This window comes from Mus caroli, unplaced genomic scaffold (genome assembly GCF_978045245.1).
Source record: "Mus caroli unplaced genomic scaffold, Mus_caroli_1 scaffold_18, whole genome shotgun sequence".
Lineage (NCBI taxonomy): Eukaryota > Metazoa > Chordata > Mammalia > Rodentia > Muridae > Mus > Mus caroli.
In genome coordinates this window covers 79438326-79458102 of record NW_028227273.1, presented here as the reverse complement: position 1 = coordinate 79458102, position 19777 = coordinate 79438326, and the positions used below count along the sequence as shown (strand labels likewise).

The following is a 19777-nucleotide window of genomic DNA, read 5'->3' as shown; positions in this document are numbered from 1 at the left end:
AACCACAACCCAGCGTCTGTAGCCCCAGGCTCTAAGATAGACTAACATGAGAGAAGATGGAATTTCCCTCCTGTGATCCTCAAATACACCCACAATAAGCCCAAAACTTGTCTAAACATAAAAATGTGTTCCCTTCCTGTGGTAGTTTGAATAAGAATGGCCCCCCACAGGTTCATACATTTAAATTCTGGGTCACGAGGGAGTGGCACTATTTGAAAGGATTAGAGGGTGTGGCCTTGCCATAGGAAAAAAGTCACTGGGAATGGGCTTTGAGATTTCAAAAGCCCATGCAACACTAAGAGTCTTTCCCCACCTGAGGACCAGGATGTAGCTCCCAGCTCCTGCTCCAGCACCACGTGCTGCCATGTTCCCTGCCATGATAATATGGACCAAGCTTCTGAAACTTTAAGAGCAAGTTCCCAATCAAATGCCTTCTAAGTGTTGCCTTGGTCACAGTATGTATCTCTTTATAGCAATAGAACAGTGGCTAAGATATGTTGTATCCCTATATCCTAGGGCGTAGGATAACCACCAGATGATACTTAGCTAACATCTTTCCTCACCTAAAGGTTTTAAAGTAGATAGCAAGGTAAGCCATAGAAGGCAGAACGGTTCGTTAGCTGTATTAACCTGAAAAAGCGGCATAAGACAGCTATTTTACGCATTGGACTCTCTTATGATAGAACTGAGGAAGCAAAACCCCTCCCCTCTCCCCAGGGAGATTGTGTAGCACAGGCACTAACTACCGTGGCTCAAGCACAGGTGCTCAGCTAACTCTGGGTTAGAAAGCCCAACCTTGGAGACATTTACATAAACTGTCAATTTAGCAGCAAGTGAGAATTCTGAGCCACAGTGGAGAAGACTTTTGAACAAATAGGCAGTTGAAGCCCTGTGTTATGCAGATTCACAGGAAACTCCTGCCTCAGGAGACTGCTCAAAAAGAACTATTTTCCCAAATGTGTCTGCTGGAAGGTATCCCTAACACAAATTTGTGTAAACACCAATTCTGGTGGCTTATCAATTACAAGACCAAAATGTTTTTCTTGGTTTCTCCCCAACATCTTTACAAAATACATTGACCCAAACTGCCATTTTAAAGAGGGAAGCAGGAATGAAATACTCACCAACAGGAACCCAGCCTGAAAATATCCACCACACAGGAATGTATGCTCAGTTCCCCCCCCCCCCGGGGGGGGGGCAGTCTTACCTCCACATCCATCACAGATATTTTGTTTCCAGCACACACTGCAACAGCACGATCATCCAGACTAAATCGCAAACACAACACTGTTTGTAAAAGGGAGCCCAGGATAGTCCCTCGAGGAGTCAGCCCTAGAGCAAATTCCAGACATTAGTGTCAGTTCATTAGATGTCAGAAGAATGGGTCCTGTGTGCAGAGTCCTGTGAAGTTCTCTGCTACAGCGCCACAGGCAGAGGAGCACTGATCTCCTGTGTGATGATGGAACAGTCTTTTTCCTGAGGTTTTTCAGTACAGGATCAATGTCATATGGAAACTGGTCTCTGAAGGGCCATGGGCTCCCAGAAAGCTGCACAGACAGAGCTCTTCACCCAGTCCTTCTCTCTGTGTCCACTGTCATCCAGGCACTGGCAGTGACACACGATGACCAAGGAGGGCAAACAGGAGACAGTGTGCTATGAGAACGCTGGCCTCTAAGGCTCTTAGTACCATGACATCACTTCTGAGCAGCTAAGCAACAATGCAAAATGTGCCTAGAAGATTCACATGTAGTCATACCAGCAAGCCAAAATTGTAAGATGAGAGAACATGGGGCCTGCCATTTTCCCAAAGCTTCAGAAGCCACGGCTAATTAGCAAAGATGTCCCTGCTCCTCCAGACTGAGGGCGGAGTCTGCACGTAAGACTCTTTCTCTACATAAGTAAGTAGCTGGTCTTTGAGCAAACAATAGACAGAGATGACTAACTTTGAGAGTACCCTCAGGCTACTGGGTTGAGAATTAAATGCAGGCGCAAAAAGATCAGGGCAAAGACAGATGGTAAGACCTTAATGTGAGAATCCAGAGGAAGGATTTCTAGCTTGTGCCTTTAGCCCTTCCAGATGTGTGAGAGATGCCCAAATGTGAGTCAGGGTTTAAAGTTAAAACAGAAGCCGGGCAGTGGTGGTGCACGCCTTTAATCCCAGCACTTGGGAGGCAGAGGCAGGTGGATTTCTGAGTCTGAGGCCAGCCTGGTCTACAGAGTGAGTTCCAGGACAGCCAGGGCTATACAGAGAAACCCTGTCTCAAAAAACAAAATAAATAAATAAATAAATAAATTTAAAACACATGGAACTCACTGATGGACTGGACATGGAGTGAGTGAGCTGAGGTCATAGCCTGAGCAACTGAAGGACTGAGCTCTGGAGAGGCCAGACAGAAAGACAGTAAGATGGGGATCTGTGGGCCAGACCTGCCATCTACAATGCTCTTAGACACGACAAGACATTTCCAGCAGCAAGTGTCTGGAGGCTAAATTAGAAGAAGGTCCGACAGAAAAAAAGGGCTAAGCACACGGATGGTTGCGTAAAATCATGACCCAAACAAGCAAACCCAGAAGTTCTGTGAACAGAGCTGCCCACAACATGCTCAGAAACCAAATACAATTAGGCTCCAACTCTATAAGCAGGTCTAGCTTAGCCTCCATCACTGTCCATGGAATCCTTTTTATACGCCCTCCTAACATCATGTGTCCTCCATGGGTCTTGCCTCAGCACATGAGTCTGTCTAGGTGGACATCACTCTGCCAATCAGCCTGAGTCCACAGAAGCAGCAAGAAACTGCACTACACCACCAGAAAGAAGAGTTTTGGTGCATTTCTCTCTATGGAGTCCCAATAAATGCAGCTCGACTATGAACATAAGGCGGACCAACACACAAATCACTATGGAAGAATCCTTCATCACGTGTCCTTTCACATGCTTGGGGGTTTTTTTGGTTTTTTTTTTTTTCTTTTCTTTTCTTTTTTTTTTTTTTTTTTTTTTTGGTTTTTCGAGACAGGGTTTCTCTGTGTAGCCCTGGAGCCCTGGCTGTCCTGGCACTCACTCTGTAGACCAGGCTGGCCTCGAACTCAGAAATCCACCTGCCTCTGCCTCCCGAGTGCTGGGACTAAAGGCGTGCGCCACCACGCCCAGCTCACATGCTTGTTTTAACAGAACATCCTTTCACCTGTGTCTGGTTCAGTCAAATATTCCTTCATGAGTCAGCCTTAGCCTTTCACCTGTGTCCACTTCAGGCAAACACTCCTTCACCTGTTTGCCACAGCAAAACACCATCCAACACACTGACTCTCCAAAGAACCCTTAAGTTTCCACTTTACAACACAGAGAACCATCTCCCTACAGCTTCAGGAGTGCAGCCCTTTCTAACACCGGCCTGTCTATATTCAGCCTTGGGAGTCTAACTCCTTCTAATAGTGAGGGTCACTACCTATAACTTCAGGTGTGTATGTATTAGTTACTTCTCTATTTCTTTGATAAAACATCATGATCAAGGCAATTTAAAGAAGAGTTTATTTAGGGCTTACGGTTCCAAAGGGAGCCCAGCACCATTGTGGTAGAGAACATACCAGCAGTCAAGCAGGAGAAACGCTGGAAGCAACTGAGAGCTCATGTTGCAATCCACAAACAGGAAGCAGACAGAGTAATTCAAACGGTTCTTTTAAAACCTCAACCCCACCTCTAGTAAGACACCTCCCTTAGTAAGGCCACATCTCCCAATCCTTCCCGGACAGCACGCCACATACAACTAGGTACTCAGACATATGAGCCGGTAGGGTCCCTTCTTATTCTAAACCACCATAGTATAGGTCCTTCTAACTCAGAAGTGTCCACCTACACTCTAGGGGCACGGCCCCTTGTAACAGAGGGCTGTCTATCCACAGCCTCAGAGATGCCGCTCTTTTTAATGTATACAATGGCAGTGGCCTGTCTTTTTATAGCTGGTGTACCTGTCAAAGCAAATATAGAGTTTCTAGCTGTTCCTCAGCTTCAGATCTGTGTGGTTCCCTGATGCTGACACAGCTTAACCACCATCTGCCTGTCCACTTCCTCACCCGTTTGCTCCTGCTGTTAATGTTCTAACCCAGTTCTGCCTTTTCACCTTGCGGCTAAGCTCAACTCTATATCATCCCCACTACCCCTAACTCTCCAGAGGCCTCAGCAATAGCTTCTCCATGCAGCTAGCTCGGGTTCCTTATCTTCTCAATCCATGCTCTGCTTACATTTCTATTGGCCCATTTCTAAAACCTCTTCAACTCCCAACAGCCTCTTGAACTTGTGTTCATTCTGTAACTCAGATGGATGGACGGAAGGATGGATGGATGGATGGATAGATTGACTTACTGTGTGCTATGTACTATGAAAGTTAATATTAGTAGTAAGATTGAAATAAAAAAAACTGTATTCACCTCAGTCATATTACATGGTAGAATAAATTGTCAGTGAAGTTGCTGTGACTGAAACTGCCACACCTTGAGAATTATATTCAAAAACATTGTTAAATTGTAAAAAGACACAAATCTGTCTGACTATGTTTCTGGCATACGCCATTCACTCACAGCAGTGAGGCACGAACTGTTAGAATGCTGTGGTCACGTGGCATCATTCAGCATAACCCTATAAATGTACATCTGAGATGTGGCCACACCTGCACCATCAGCTGCAACTAGGAAAGCTCTCAGAACACGTACTTGCTCAGTTTCCACCAGGCAGACCCTTCACACCCAGCCTCTCTCTCTCTCTGCAGACATATCCTTTCACCTATATCCCAGGCCCCAGCTGAGCCTCTTGTCTTCAGCTCCAGTTACATTTCTGCAGAAGAGAACAAGCTTTTCCCTTCTCTACACTCCCAGATCTTACTACTCACCTGTGTGATCTATTCAGTGTGAGTGGGAAACTTCCCTGCAGATCACAAGCTCAGCTCCTTCCTCACAGTTTGCAACATGAAACACAAACCCCGAGGATACCTCCACATGAGCTAAGATACTTCAAACTGTCCACAGATCCTCAGGAGTCTACAATATTGATATTTAAAATAGGAAAATATAGAAGAATAAAGCCAACACAAGTCTGCATCAGCAGTGGGCTAATGACAAGGTCCACTAGACCTGCAACACTGAAGGGACAAGTCCCACTTCCTAACTGCCACAGTGTTTTTATACATGAGTCACTTCCTTGGTGGAGCTAGGACTAAACCCAGTCTTCTCCATAGTAGGTATCTTAATTAGGGTTTCTACTACCATGATCAAATTTGATGGCCAAAAGCAACTTGGAAAGGAAATGTTTATTTCATCTTACAGCTTTTGGTCACCATCCAGGAAGTCAGGCCTGAACTCAGTACTGCAGACTATATGAAGTCTTACTGACTTGTTCTTCATGGCTTGCTCAGTTTGCTTGCTTATAGACCCCAGGACCAGCTGGCCAGGAAAGAACCACCCACCAGGTCTGGGCCCTTTTAGATTAATCATCCATCAAGAAAACATTTGCCTATAGGACAATCTTATGGAGGCTCTTTCTCAATTAAGGTTCCCTTTTCTCAGATGACCCTAGCCTCTGTAAAGCTGAAAATTAACTAAGATGGCAGGCAAGCACTGTCCCTGCCACTATACCTACAACAGGTATGTCCTCAGCATTTCTCCATTTGAACATTGCTAAACTGTGCTCTATATCTGGTTACCTTTAAGTGTCTTCTCTCTGCATTCAGCCACGTTCCACATTATAATATAATCCTCTGATGCAGAGCAGAGGAGAAGTGGATCTATCTGATTTCCAAAAACCACAGCAGTAATCAATTTATGGTGTCCTTGTAGGGTGAGAAGCTTAAAAAAAAAACCAAATAGGTTATTTATAACATCAAAAATATAGAACAATATAATTTCAAACCTAAGGCATTCAAATGTATTTATTAGATGTGTTGATATTTAATTAGTTCATTATAATCCCTGAAGACACGGCTGATTATTCTCTCAAGTGACCACATCACTACTACGGGTTGTTCATACATTGAAACAATGAGGCACATTGTCACAACCAGGCACATTGTGACAATGAAGCACACTGATACAATGAGGTGGGATACCCACTCTTTTCTTTCTTACTATTTACTAAACAGATGTGTACTGAGTACTCCATGGATGCAGATGTGCTGGTTATACTGACAGCTAAGGGAGGAGCTGGAAGAGGATGAACACACTTGGGCCATTACACAGCAGAGGATATGGAAGCTCTGCTGGCTCTAACAAGAAGTAAGCAAAGTTCTAGGGGTGTGTGACCTGAAGCTGTGGCTCACAGTATTAAGGAGACCAGCGAACAAACATACCAAGAAACTGGAAACCAGTAGTTAAGTCCAAGCAGGACGATCCTAGGATGCATTGTGTATGCATGTGGAGGAGAGACTGGAAATGAGAACTTGTAGGCTAGAGAAGTAGTAATCCTGATGCGGATGGAGAGAGGAGATGGACAAAATCCCCATGGTCACAGGAAGAAGGGAAACATGCAGGGGAAGAGAGTGTAAGAGGCCCAGTGCTCAGGGGTCCTTTGGTTCTAAGCAAACATAAATCCTAGCTTAAAGAAGAGAGCTCATCCTGAATCAAAAGAGATCCCAGCACTGCAAACAAAGGGGCGGCCCCTGCACATGCACACCTGCCAGTCCTCATGCAGCAAGACTCCGAGCCCTGGTCATCACAAAGCATGGAAGAACAGTGTAATGGATGACTGCTATATCCACCAGGGCTAACCTGGAAGGATAAGTACAGACAAGGTGTGATCAACCATAGCTCTGCCATCAGCAAAGGCACAGCTTGGCACAGCCACTTAAGATCCTCCTGGATATTATCTTCCAAGTATCTACATGGCCTGTAACTCAGCCATTTCTATGTAGGTGTATCAGAAAACAGCAAAGAAATAAAGAGAGGGGGCTGGTGAGATGGCTCAGTGGGTAAGAGCACCCGACTGCTCTTCCAAAGGTCCAGAGTTCAAATCCCAGCAACCACATGGTGGCTAACGACCATCCGTAACGAGATCTGGCGCCCTCTTCTGGAGTGTCTGAAGACAGCTACAGTGTACTTACATATAATAAATAAATAAATCTTTAAAAAAAAAAGAAATAAAGAGAGAAAGAAAGAAAGAAAAGAAAAGAGAAGGAAGGAAAAGAAAAGAAATAAGGAAAGCCAATTTCCACCAACAATACAATAGATAAAACAGTCTGTTCAGCATACTGTGGAGCTATCAAAAGGAAGAACAACAAAGCTCTTCTAAATGCATGTGAAGAAAAGAAACTGCTACAGAAGTGTGAAATTCTATTCTTATTAAGTTTAAACTTGAAGGAAATGTGTCTCTGGTGCAGAGGTTAAAATGGCATTGCACTTAGCAAGAGAGACGTCCTGACCTAGCCATGGCTTCCCAGGTGTGCACACCCACATGGAACACTTTTCTCCCAAACACTTTATTCTTCATTACGAAGCAAGAAAGCTCAAGCTGGCATGTGAAAGGAGGCTTCATTAAGTTACGATGGGTCTTTTCTTGTTCATATTCTTGCAAAGACTTTTTAAAGAAAGTCAATTCCAGACCATTTGTATTTTAAAAAGAAGAACATAACATGTTGCTGTTTATCAACATGGTCCTGCCACAGCTCACAGTTGACTCCATGAGAGGGAATGTTTCTAGAATATGGGAGAAACAAATAGGCAGGGCTAGGTCTCTGCAAGCCTGGACCTAGCAAAAACACCCTTGGTTTATAACCTGCCTGGTGAGAAGGGTCCTTGGAGCTCCACACACAGAGATGGCTCCCATCTAGAGGAAAAGCACAGTGTTGTGTGCTACAAGCAAGTGGAGCATGAGCTGCAGACTTCTTAGACTCAACCACATATCTTTCTGTAACTATATCTCGCGTGTGGCCATCAGTGGAGGGCATCTCTGGAGGCGTTTCCATTATCAGCCTGAAAAAACAAAGCCTCAGTAAGATGAGGACTACACGGTCTCATGTAGTCCGTGAAAGTCCAGTTGACTCATCACCATGAGCATGAGTATACATACCATTCACCCCAACTCCCCAAAGGTAAAGGTAGCAGTGAGCGCAGAATGAACTCTTCTGCTCCCCAACGACCCACACTTCCCAGGCCTCCCTCCACCTTCTACATCTCTTTCAGGACTGTGAAGGTGACCAGCCCCCTCCCAGTGACCCGCCCGAAGGAAGACCCCTGCATATGTGGAGTTGGTGAGAGACTGCAATAGATGTGGGGAACCTCGGGGGAAGTGTTCGGGTATCTCAATGGAACTGAATGCATTCAAATATCTCAGTACTCTGCGGTGGAAGTTAGGTTACTGTGGGTTACATCAGTGATGCATTCCCAAGTCTCAACAAGCATAAAATACAAACATGTTTTTGATAGTTTGTCTACTTTATTAAATAGTTCCCTGAGCATGGCCAACTTAGACCCACATGGCAGTAAGCCAGAGGGATGGCTCCACTCATCCCACCCCACTGTGGGCACAGATGTACTTGAAGGCACAGCCAACCAATCTTCAGTCATGAGGTGTCTGGTGATCACGATGTCTATACCTCTCTACAAATGGCTGATCATGCCCCAGTCCATCCTTTAAATGTTATCATCAAAAGGAAAAACACAGACCTTCTTACAGAAAACCAAGAACCATGAGATTTAAAGAAAAACAGAGTAATCGAACTGTTTAAAACTGGACCCTAGATGCTCCGTCGCGTGGCCTTGCTTGGTGAAAACACATGTTCCTGCTCCTGAAGCACCTATCACAATTCTAATTTATGCTCACACTTACTCTAAAGTGTAACATACTGCAGCCAAGGCCATAGAATCTGATGCTGCTGCTTTGCTTTATGGATGAGTAATGGGGTCAAACTGCCTCCTAAGTATTTATGCTCAGGGATTAGTGCTGCTCTCAGCTTTGGTCAGAGGACCTTCCTTCTGCAGTATGCAGCAGTAACTAAAAATAAATGAGTGCTGAATGACCATCCATTAATGGGACATCTCTATTACCTCCTCAAAGCTCAGAGAACATTACTGAAGGAGAGGAAGATGGGCAGAGGCAGAGAAAGGGGCGGAAAGCTGTAGCACACAGTCTCCTGGGAAGGGCATGGCCAATCCCCTCTTGAATCCACAGTACCTGTGATTGCCTACATTAAAGTGACCCTGTCAATATTCTGGCATGGGGGAGGGAGCACAGAGGGTCATGAGTCCCCACAGCTCCCTCAGGATTTATAGGTAGTTAATTGTTGCTAGCAAGGTGGGAGGGGGGGAGACATTTTCTTCACTGGTTACTTCACTGGTTACATCACTGGTAAGGTGCCCACGTTCCTATCAATAGCCCTTTACCCAGGTTCCTGTAAATACTCACTGGGTCACAGAAAGAAAGAGAGAGAGAGAGAGAGAGAGAGAGGAAGGAAAGGAAAGGAAAGGAAAGGAAAGGAAAGGAAAGGAAAGGAAAGGAAAGGAAAGGAAAGGAAAGGAAAGGAAAGAGAGGAAGAAAGGAAAGAAAGGGAGAAAGAGAGAGACACAAAGAGAGAAAGAAAGAGAGAGGGGGAAGGAAGGAAGGAAGGAAGGAAGGAAGGAAGGAAGGAAGGAAGGAAGGAAAGGAAAGGAAGGAAGGGAGAGAGAAACAGAAACAAATGATATAAAAATAGGAGAACTAATTGGGAAGAGGAATGGAATTAGTCAAGGTCAGAGAGGAAAATATGATCAAAATATAATATACATGTGCGGAAATGTCATAATAAAATCATCACTATGTCTAATTAATACACACAAATAGAAACATTTTCAAGGTTGATGAGAGCTGGGCATATGTAATGTGTCAGCTTCCTGACTACGGTGCAATGTGACCAGCCACCTCACATTGCTGCCATCCCCAGCATCCCCATCTCCCTCAATGCCTCTTCTCCCATCCCCATGGTCCATTACGAGTTCTCACGTCTCTACAGACATCCCAAGTTCAACAAAGAAAGAAATCAACGCTATAATAATTTCAGAGGGCATGCAGTGTTTGACATTCTGGGCCTGGGTTACCATTACATATTTCCCAGTTCCATTCATTACTTAGCAAAATTCACGATTTCATTTTTCTTTACAGTTGAATAAAATTCTATTGTACACACACTGTTTTAATTAGTCATTCTTTGCTTAAGGGACATCTAGGCTGAGTCCATTTACTAGCTATTGTGAATAGAACAGCAATGAACATAGATGGTCCAATATCTCTGCAGTAGAATATAGAGTGATAGATAAGTAGATAGGTAGATACATACATACATACATACATATGTACATACATACATAACAGAAGATAGATAAATGAAGAGAGATGATATAGATGATAGATACATACATGCATGCATGATAGATTGATATGATGTGATATGGATAGATATATACTAGAAGCAGTATAGTTGGGTCATGTGTAGTCTTGTTTTAATTTTTTGAGAAACTGCCAGACTGATTTCCATAGCAGCTGCACAAATTTGCACTCCACCAACAGTGATTAAGCACTCCCAATTTCCACATCCACACTAGCATTGCTGCCATTTGTATTCTTGATGAAGGCCACTAGGACGGCAGAGAAGTGGAATCTCAAAGTAGTTTTAATCTGCATTTCTCAAATAGCTAAGTATGTTAACACTTTGGGCTTTTGTTTTGTTTTGTTTGTATTTTTTAGTGTTTATTAGACATGTATAAACAGTTAAGTTCTTTTGTGAACTATGCTCACCTCCAGAGCCCATTTTCAGTTGGATAATTTGTTTTCTTGTTTAATTTTTTTGGGGGGGAGCCTTTGTATATTCCAAGCGACAATCCTCTCAAACAAATAGCGAGCAATGATTTTCGCTGACTGCACTGTCACAATTATTCAGAAAGTCTTTCTTAGGCCCAGTGTGAAGCTTATGCTGTACTAGTAATTGCAGAGTTTCAAAGGCCTCCGTTTCATAGCTCGGACTACCACTGGTCAGCTGAAGAAAAAATGCCTATCAAACTCTAACACAAGATGAGCACAGGCCAGACCTGCCACACAGCAGGCAACTATGAAAACCCAAGATGAATGAACACAGGACAGACTTGACACATGGCAGGCACTTTGTGCATAGCTGTGAGGAACCTGCATGGCCACCATGCACTAGGAACCCTGAAATTTCTCTCTTCTTCAGGACACCTGCCTCTTTCCTCCAGCTCAAACACTGGAAGAGTCTTTCTGTTGCTCTGTGAATGAACAGTGTGATCTAAATTAGAATATAAATCCTCCATTCTCCCTGCACTCCAGCCACTGTGGCTTGGAAGTTTCTACCTAGCTGGTGCTTTTGTTTGTTGGTCTGGTGCTGGTGCCTTCCATGGGCAAATGCTTGCTTCAACAGGACAACTCTTGTCTGACTAGAGGAGTAGATCAGTACAATGAGGCAGAAATCTGCAAGGCCTTGCTGGCTATACAAACAGATACTTTGCTCTAAGACATTGAAAGATGGTCCCACAGATCCTAAACTATAGTTTCTAACATCAAACAGACTCCTGGGGTTTTATCTCAGTAACAGTATGGATCTGGCTGTAGCTCTGGTAGGGGAAGCTCCTGGCATGCCCAAGTTCAGGACCCTAGCAGGTGAGATGACAATGCAGCCCTGCAACACTGGTGAGCCATGCTCTCCAGTGGATGGCAGGGGCTGGAAGAGTCAAACATGCTTCCTAGGTTGTTGGCCTGAGCAACTAGAGTTACTATTTCTGAGACAGAACAGTATGGGGTATCATAAATTAACTTGTAAATGTGATCATCAGTTGCAAACCTTCCACTGTGGCATTCTCTAGGCTCGGAATTCAACTTTCTTGCAGTTACATGGGAAGAAAAAGAACCCACTTTCCTACCCCACATTGTAAATTTGGAGGGTAGCAATTGGAGCACTTCATGTTGCTCTTATCATCCAAGAGCTAACAGAATGAATTAGTCTAAATACACAGAAGAAAGAAAGAAGGCATGGCAGTGACACTCACCAGGATACCACATCTCAGGTAAAACAGCACAGGCAAGCCTCTGAGGAAAACGGTGAGTGTGGACAATTCTACAGGAAGACACACACACACACACACACACCTTCACATATGCTCATATTCAACCATGCTTACGCACACACCCATACACATATAATTTGATGCAAATCAGGCCATGAAGAAGAAATATGATGACAACTCAAGGACACTGTACTAGTCAGGGTTCTCTAGAGCAACTGAACTGAGAACAAATCCACATAAAAAAAGGGATTTATTAAAGTGGCTTACAGCCTGTAGTCTAGCTAACCAACAATGGCTGCCAAAAATAGAAAGTACACAAATCCAGTAGTGTTCAGTCAGTGAGGCTGGGTGTCTCAGATGTCTTCAGTATAAGCTGAAATCCTGAAGAAGTAGGCACTTGTGTCCATTAAGGATTCAAGTCACCAGCCAGAGGGAGGGCAAGCAGGAGAAGAGTGAAGAACTTCCTTCTTCCATGTCCTTTATGCAGACTGCATAAAGGTGTGGCACGGTTTACATGTGGGTCTTCCCACTTCTGATGATTAAAGAAAATTCCCCACAAGTGTATCCAGCCACTTGGGTTTTAGTACAGTCCAGATGTGGTCAGTTAGCAACAAAGAATAAATGTCACAGACACAGTGCAATGTCTTCTTTTAACATAGTACTTTAAATTTATTCCTTGAGAATTCCATATACTTAAACAATGTATTTTGATCCTTTCTCCCTCTCCTCCAACTCCTTCTGGACTCTGCCACAAACAAATCTCCTCCTATCTTCCTGTCCTGTTTTTTGTTTTTGTTTTTGTTTTTTTAAATAACCCAAGGTGTCCAATTAGTACAAGCAGTATATGCATGGATCAGGGCTATTCAGTGGGGCATGAACAACCTACCAGTGGCCACACCCCCAAAGAAAGATACTTTCTACTCTTTCTCCCCTAGAAGCTATCAGTTGCCCATAGTTCTTCAGGTAGGGGTGAAGTCTCATGCTGGACTTCTGACAGGCTTGATCATGTAGAAGTCTTATACTGACAAAAAATTTAAAAGTAAAAGCAGAAAGCAAACAAACAGCGCTCAGGACTCAGCATTTGACATAACTGAAACTGTTTTCAAACAAGAGTGAGTGTGAGCATGCCGTGGCAGGCTAACATGTTTACAAGAGATAAAGGAATGCATTTACAGTGGCTCTCTGGTGTTAATCAGTTACCGCAGACTGTCCTGAACATCGAGGGAAGGAAAGGCTGATTGTCCATCTTCAGGAGCAGCACTGAGCACGAGGTTCAAAGCTCTGTGGCCAAGCTGTACAACCCACATTGCTGCTGCAGCCTCCCCTTGCTGCTGATGCTTCGCATTCTCAGCTGTAGCACCTGCCACTCCTGCAGGCAGCAATGTGCAACAGTCAGAGATGTGGGGTATCTAGAAAAGTAGGTCATTCCACAGGAAGAATCAGACACATACACACTGGCAGTTCCAGAGCCTGGGACTTGCTAGCTAACAGCCTCTCCTTCCTTTGATCAAAGGTCAGATAGCCTCCTAAAACTGATGGTCATCACAAAGTTATTTCTGTCTTGAAGACATTTGTTTTCCTAATCAATAGCCAGGCAGTCACCTAGTAGTTTTCATCCAATATTTTCAGCTTTCTCCCTAGAACCAGGGGAATGGAGCAAAACTTACGTTTCCCAGCTCTCTAAAAGTCAGGGGAAGGCTGTGCTACAAGGCTCTAGCAAGCACAGCTCACAACAGCTATCCCGCTGGTGCACAGGCATGGTCTATGATGGTGCTCTATTTTCTCCCTAATGGATGAAAAAGGCTGAAGACCCAGAGCAGGGCACCTGTCCTCATCAGAAGGACAACGTGATGTGTCTGCTGTGTGCAGAGACTTTGCTGTGTTAAGCTACTGATGATCTGAGATTCCTTTACACAGCTTTCCATACTAACACATAACCAGGTACCTTGAAAGGCAATTCAGTAACATGGTGGAACACTGCTCAATGACTGGGGATGGGGGTGGCAAAGAACGACCCTCAGGACCCAGAAAGGGCAAAAAATCATGTCATACTAACAAAACACATGCCAAGACTTTCTAATAATAGCCTGGAAGCCTGACCACACATGGACTGAGCACAGGGCCCTCAGCTGACCACAGGGGTAGTAGCGCACAGGTAACTTTAGTGAAGCCACGTGAGAGCGAACAGAAGTGTAAAATGTGCAACAGCAAGGGAGCTTCCAGGCCAGCATCAAGCACCTCAGGGTGCCCACATCAGGCACAAAGAGTAGTCAAGACTTGGCCTTTTAGCCAAAAGCAATTCAAAGGTGGTTAGCTTTAGTCCATGTAACTTTAAGAGTATGAGCCACCAGGAGAGCAGCTATATCCAAACCCAGACTTAATGAGAAGACCAGGAAGGATAACAGTAGGGGCAGGTAGCCGCACCTGGAGCAAAGAGGACTCATACTGGCCAGAGCCTACTCTTCTCCAGGGAACCTTGAGGGGAACAAAAGCTAGCCATGAATAAACCAACCAACAAAAGCACAACAGCTTCAGAGGGTGCCCTTCTTCCAGGGGCAGGGCCGTGCACTCCAGGGAAGCGCATCTTCAGTAGCCGTCTCAGATGTGGCCATGGTAAAGAATGGAGGACCTCACAACAGAACAGAATCAGCATGAAAGCAGAGAAATGCTCCCGGCTCCAACCAACAGAACCTTATAACTGCCATGAGCTGCCCAACACAATAACCAGCCATACTCAGCCAGGGCACCCCAGTGGGAAGCTAACAGTGCATCAGCTTAGCTCATAGGGCTCTGGACCTTAGCAGCCTCACTCAGGCCCCATAAAGGGATCTGTGTGAGGAGGATAGATATGCCCCAACATGCTAGGTATCTTGACCCAGGAAGGGAAACTGCTTATTTTTTACCAAACCATTGCTCTGTCCTTCTAGACCAGTGGGTTCTCAACCTGTGGGTCTCGACACCTTTGGAGTTGATCAAGGGTCAACTAAGACTATTAGAAAACACAAGTATTTACATTACAATTCATAACAGCAAAATCACAGTTATAAAGTAAGAAGAAAATAACCTTATGGTTGGGGGGGGGGGTGGTCAGCACACCATGAGGAACTGTATTAAAGGGTCGCAGCATTGGGAAGGCTGAGAGCCACTGCTCCACACACAACATTCACCATCATTAGTCAGCTCCCCTGTAGTCAGGTACAACCATGTGGCTGTGCTCTAGCCTGGGCAGCAGGAAGAAGCATGAGTAACAGATCTCACTCTATAACCCTGGCCCTTGGAAGTCTCACCTACATAACTCTCAATGGTGGTTAAATACAAAGTCTGGGCAGGTAGGAGGGGTGGCTACAAAAGGTGGCACCACCGGATGAAAGAGGTCTGGTCCCAGGAGGCCTGCGAGCTGCCTGGGAGGAGAGCAGCTGCCAACACAGGTTCTATGCAGAACCAAGAGACTGTTTAGCATACCAGGGCTGTTTAGTACAGCACTGAACTCACCCTCACAATGGGAATTAACTTTTAAATGATAAAAATACACAGAGAAGTAACCATTTAATTAGTGAAGGTGCCACAGCAGTAATGCTGGGTCTTCCATCCTGACCCACTGTCTTACTGTGTTTTCTCAGAGATAACATGGAATAGCATATCCCAGACATCCTACACACAGGAACATCAGACAGATAAGGATAAGAAAGACTATGTTTATTTTTCTAGTAAGACTACAGTGTGTGTGAGACAAGGGGAACAACTCAAGAAATGCATTGATGAGTGAAAGATAAAGGCACTCTGGTTCTAAAGCTAAGTCAGTAGAAAAAAAGCAATCGTCTCAGATATACTAAGAGCTATACACTATACACAAGTATACATGTGATTGCTATTACTCAAGGAGCATCTCGGTTAAAACTAGTTCCTTCTCTATGTGTATTCTTAAGAAAGAAAATTGCTTCCTTCTGATTATACAACATTAAAAATGTTTCTCAGTAGCTACACAGGTAGAATCAGGTCACTTCATTCTTGTGTTTGGAAACCATAATGAGGCAATTCAATAGCTGATGGGCCCCCACAGGAAATGGCAGCATCATAAAAATAGCCTTGAACCTTCACTTACATCAAAAGATAAAGTTCTCCACGTTAGCTAGGAAAGGAGCTGAGCTCCAATTCCAGCCCTCTTAAGACCTAGACATTGAGGATAACACTAACAAATAGCTATAGCTAACAGAGTGACTGACATAAAACAGCAAAATGACACCCAGGTTCTTAATAAGGTTTCAGGTTCTTTCCTAAATTATCAAATATGATGAAAGATCCTATCTTTATACTTAGGAGTTGGTTGGGTTTTTTGTTTTGTTTTGTTTTTTGTTTTCTTGTAAGCTAACTGGTATCCTGCTTTTGTTGGCCTACTTGAACTTTTGGGCCATAATACTGCATGTATTACCTAATGCTCTTCTTTAAATGTGTCCCCGACAAATTTTCCATATTGAACTCTGTCTTCCAAGGTGATGATGGTCTTAAGGCTCAGAGGGACAATGGGAGGTAATCCCAGTCTTGAATGTGGAACCTCCTTGATGAGATTGGTGTTCTTGTAAAAGGAGACAAAAAACTTCTTGCCTTTCCACCCATGTATAAACCAGACATTAAATCTAGTCTGAAGAACTGTGTGCATGCTTTCTCCTCCAGCCAAGCAAGATGCCTAAAGGAAAGACAGCCAAGGGAAGAAGGTGGCCCCGTGCCCCACCGGTGTCAAGGACCAGGAGGCCAAAAAAGTGGTCAATCCTTAGTTTGAGAAAAGGCCCACAAATTTCGGCATTTGGGAAGGCCATCCAGCCCAAAAGAGATTTAACGCGCTTTGTCAAATGGCCCCGTTACATCATGCTGCAGAGGCAAAGAGCCATCCTCTACAAGCGGCTCAAAGTACCTCCTGCCATTAACCAGTTTACCCAGGCGCTGGACAGGCAGATAGCTACTCAGCTGCTTAAGCTTGCCCACAAGTACAGGCCAGAGACAAAGCAAAAGAAGAAGCAAAGGCTACTGGCCCCTGCTGAGAAGAAAGCTGCTGGCAAAGGCGACGTCCCAACTGAGAGACCACCTGTCCACTGAGCAGGAGTCAATATAGTCACCACCTTGGTGGAGAACAAGAAATCTCAGCTGGTGGTGATTGCCCATGATGTAGACCCCATTGAGCTGGTGGTTTTCCTGCTTGTCCTGCCCAGGCTGGGGCGCCTGGTCCACAGGAAGACATGCACCACTGGTGCCTTCACACAGGTTAACCCGGAAGACAAGGGTGCTCTGGCTAAGCTGGTGGAAGCTATTAGGATCAATTGTAATCACAGATATAACGAGATCCGTCTCCACTGGGGAGGCAACGTCCTGGGTCCTAAGTCTGTGGCTCGCGTTGCCAAGCTGGAAAAGGCAAAGGCTAAAGAACTCGCCACTGGGTTAAATGTACACTAAGTTTTCTGTACATAAATATAATTACGAAATTATCTTCCCCAAAAAAATGTGTGGGGTAGGGTGGGGATGGCAATTGTGGGCTTGGGGAGGGGGGAGGGGGGAATCATTTCTTACTAGTAGTTCTCAAGTTGAAAATTTATATTTCCCTTCTGTCATGGTTTAAGACAAATGCAAAAGTATCCCTCCCGGTGCTGCCCGCACTCAGGGGCTTGTGCTGCAGGGCTTTGGGAGGCCACTCACGCGCGGCTCCGGGGGCGAGGGAGGAGAAAGCTGGACCGCACCACTCGCGGGCGCGGCTCAGCCCTCCGCCATCCGGGAGCAGGCTTCCCAGTCGTCTCCTCAAGGGAGCTTATCACAAGCTGCAATCCCCGGCAGCCTCACCGACCGTCCAGCTCACTTTCTCCCGAACTCGCGGACCGCGCCAGCCGCGTCGCTATGGTTACGGGGGAAAAGCTGCTCTATTCTCGCGAGAGCCTGGCGTTACCTCACTTCCGGCTCCTTAGGCCGGAGTTGGTTCCCAAAAGCCCTCGCTTCCGGAGTACCACACTTCCGGGCGCGGCCTCTCTTCCGCCAGCTGGGGCGAGTTGCAGGCTGAGCCCGGATACTGCGGGTGCTGCGTGGCCTGCGGGGCGTGGCGGTGAGTTCGGGGTTGGCGACCTCGCTATTCTCCAGACACCTGCGCCCCCTAAGGTCCCTCTTACCGCTTCCCTCTTCCCACCCGCCTCCTCTGCTCCTCCCTCTCTGCTGTTCCTACTCTTTATCCCTTCTCTCCTTCCCCTTCCCCACCGTCGGTTCCCGGGACCCAGGTGCACGAATCTTGGTCTGCGTGGACGAGCACCTCCGGTCACGCCTGTCACCCGTACCTTCCCAGCACAGCGACTGCAGATGAGGGAGTCCCCGAGTTGAGCGCCCCAGCGATGGCTACTCCCTGGAGGCGCGCCCTGTTGATGATCCTGGCGTCCCAGGTGGTGACCCTGGTAAAATGTTTGGAAGACGACGACGTCCCGGAGGAGTGGCTCCTTCTGCACGTGGTCCAGGGCCAAATAGGAGCCGGGAATTACAGCTACTTGCGGTTGAACCATGAGGGTAAAATTATTCTCAGGATGCAGAGCCTGAGAGGGGATGCGGACCTGTACGTTTCGGACAGCACTCCGCACCCGAGCTTCGACGACTATGAGCTGCAGTCTGTCACTTGCGGCCAGGATGTGGTCTCTATACCCGCACACTTCCAGCGACCAGTCGGGATAGGAATTTATGGACACCCATCTCACCATGAGAGCGACTTTGAGATGAGGGTATACTATGACAGAACTGTGGATCAGTACCCATTCGGAGAGGCTGCCTATTTCACTGACCCAACAGGAGCCAGTCAGCAGCAGGCTTACGCTCCAGAGGAGGCAGCCCAAGAAGAGGAATCAGTTCTCTGGACGATATTGATTAGCATTTTGAAACTGGTGCTTGAAATTCTCTTCTGATCCCTTGAATATGCGCTGGAGCACAAACCCTTACTTGCACAGAGCGATTACAGTTTGCTGCGAACCTAGCTACTTGACCTGGTGAAATTCTGGTTACTTTTTTCTAGACTAGGATGGAAAAATAAAGCCATACAGTTTTGTTACCTCAGTTTACTCCCCAAGCAGGAAAAGCAGCAAGCACAATATTTTAAAGATTAAAATTCCTATAAAAAGGAGTCTGCTCAATAAAATGTTTAAATACATTTTGGTTAGTTAGGTGAGTAAGAAGATTACAGTAACAGGCTGTATAAATCAGATTAAACTTTACTGCTGGTGCAGAAGATTATGACTGTAGAATTTATAGACATTTAAATGAAGTACAGCACTTCGAGTTTTAAAGTCTTTAACATTTTAAAGCCAGGTGGAAAATGCAGTGACAGGTTCGCTCTTCCCAGAGCCTCTGTACAGTAGGGGTATGGTACCTGATACCCAAGCAAGCTCTCCTGGCAGCAAGTATTTACAAACCGTTGCTGTGCTGGTGATTTAGAGTCCAAATCCTGTTGTACCAGATCTTGGGCCATTTGCCCTTTCCTCTGCTTAGCCAGATTGGAGCTTTCTGGTTATTAGGTAACTATGATACTACCTAATCAGGTCAAGACAGAGTCATAACAAGTGGTAACTTTGTCATATTCAAGAAGAAATATTTCAAATTAAGTTGCTACTACCTCTTTCTGCTGATCTCTGGAAAAAAAACAACACTATGAAATTAAAGCCTGGGGAAATGAGCCATTTCTCTGACTTTGTTTCAAGGGTAGAAGTTGCTAATAAAGAAATAAATCAACTTGATGTTT

The 19777-nt window shown here is 45.3% G+C and overlaps 2 protein-coding genes across 6 annotated transcripts in view; one reads left to right on the top strand and one right to left on the bottom strand.

Moving 5' to 3' along the window:
* The window catches only part of Wdr27 (WD repeat domain 27), a 138794-nt gene extending 120892 nt beyond the window's left edge, over positions 1-17902 (bottom strand). For 3 of the 4 annotated variants that reach the window (XR_015045930.1, XM_085833059.1, XM_021186481.3), the window contains exons 1-4: positions 16457-17561; positions 7758-7950; positions 5691-5832; positions 1208-1332 (exon numbers count right to left, since the gene is read on the bottom strand). Coding sequence is in view for 3 of the 4 variants with exons in the window: in XM_085833059.1 (XP_085689185.1) it covers positions 1208-1332; positions 5691-5832; positions 7758-7950; positions 16457-16497 (501 nt within the window). In the remaining variant the exon portion in view is untranslated. Of the gene's footprint in view, positions 1-1207; positions 1333-5690; positions 5833-7757; positions 7951-16456; positions 17562-17712 lie in introns of those variants that run through there. The other variant, XM_085833058.1, reaches the window with a different exon arrangement.
* A 112-nt stretch (positions 17903-18014) lies between these two features.
* On the top strand, positions 18015-19772 carry CUNH6orf120 (chromosome unknown C6orf120 homolog). 2 transcript variants are annotated; one of them, XM_021186409.3, is made up of 2 exons: positions 18015-18109; positions 18279-19772. In XM_021186409.3, the coding sequence occupies exon 2, from the start codon at positions 18390-18392 to the stop codon at positions 18945-18947; it is 558 nt and encodes a 185-aa protein (XP_021042068.1). In that variant the 5' UTR covers positions 18015-18109; positions 18279-18389; the 3' UTR covers positions 18948-19772. The 2 variants fall into 2 exon arrangements, with proteins under 2 accessions (XP_021042068.1, XP_021042069.1); XM_021186410.3 differs by having other exon boundaries at positions 18020-18109; positions 18344-19772.
* The last annotated feature ends 5 nt before the right edge of the window (positions 19773-19777 follow it).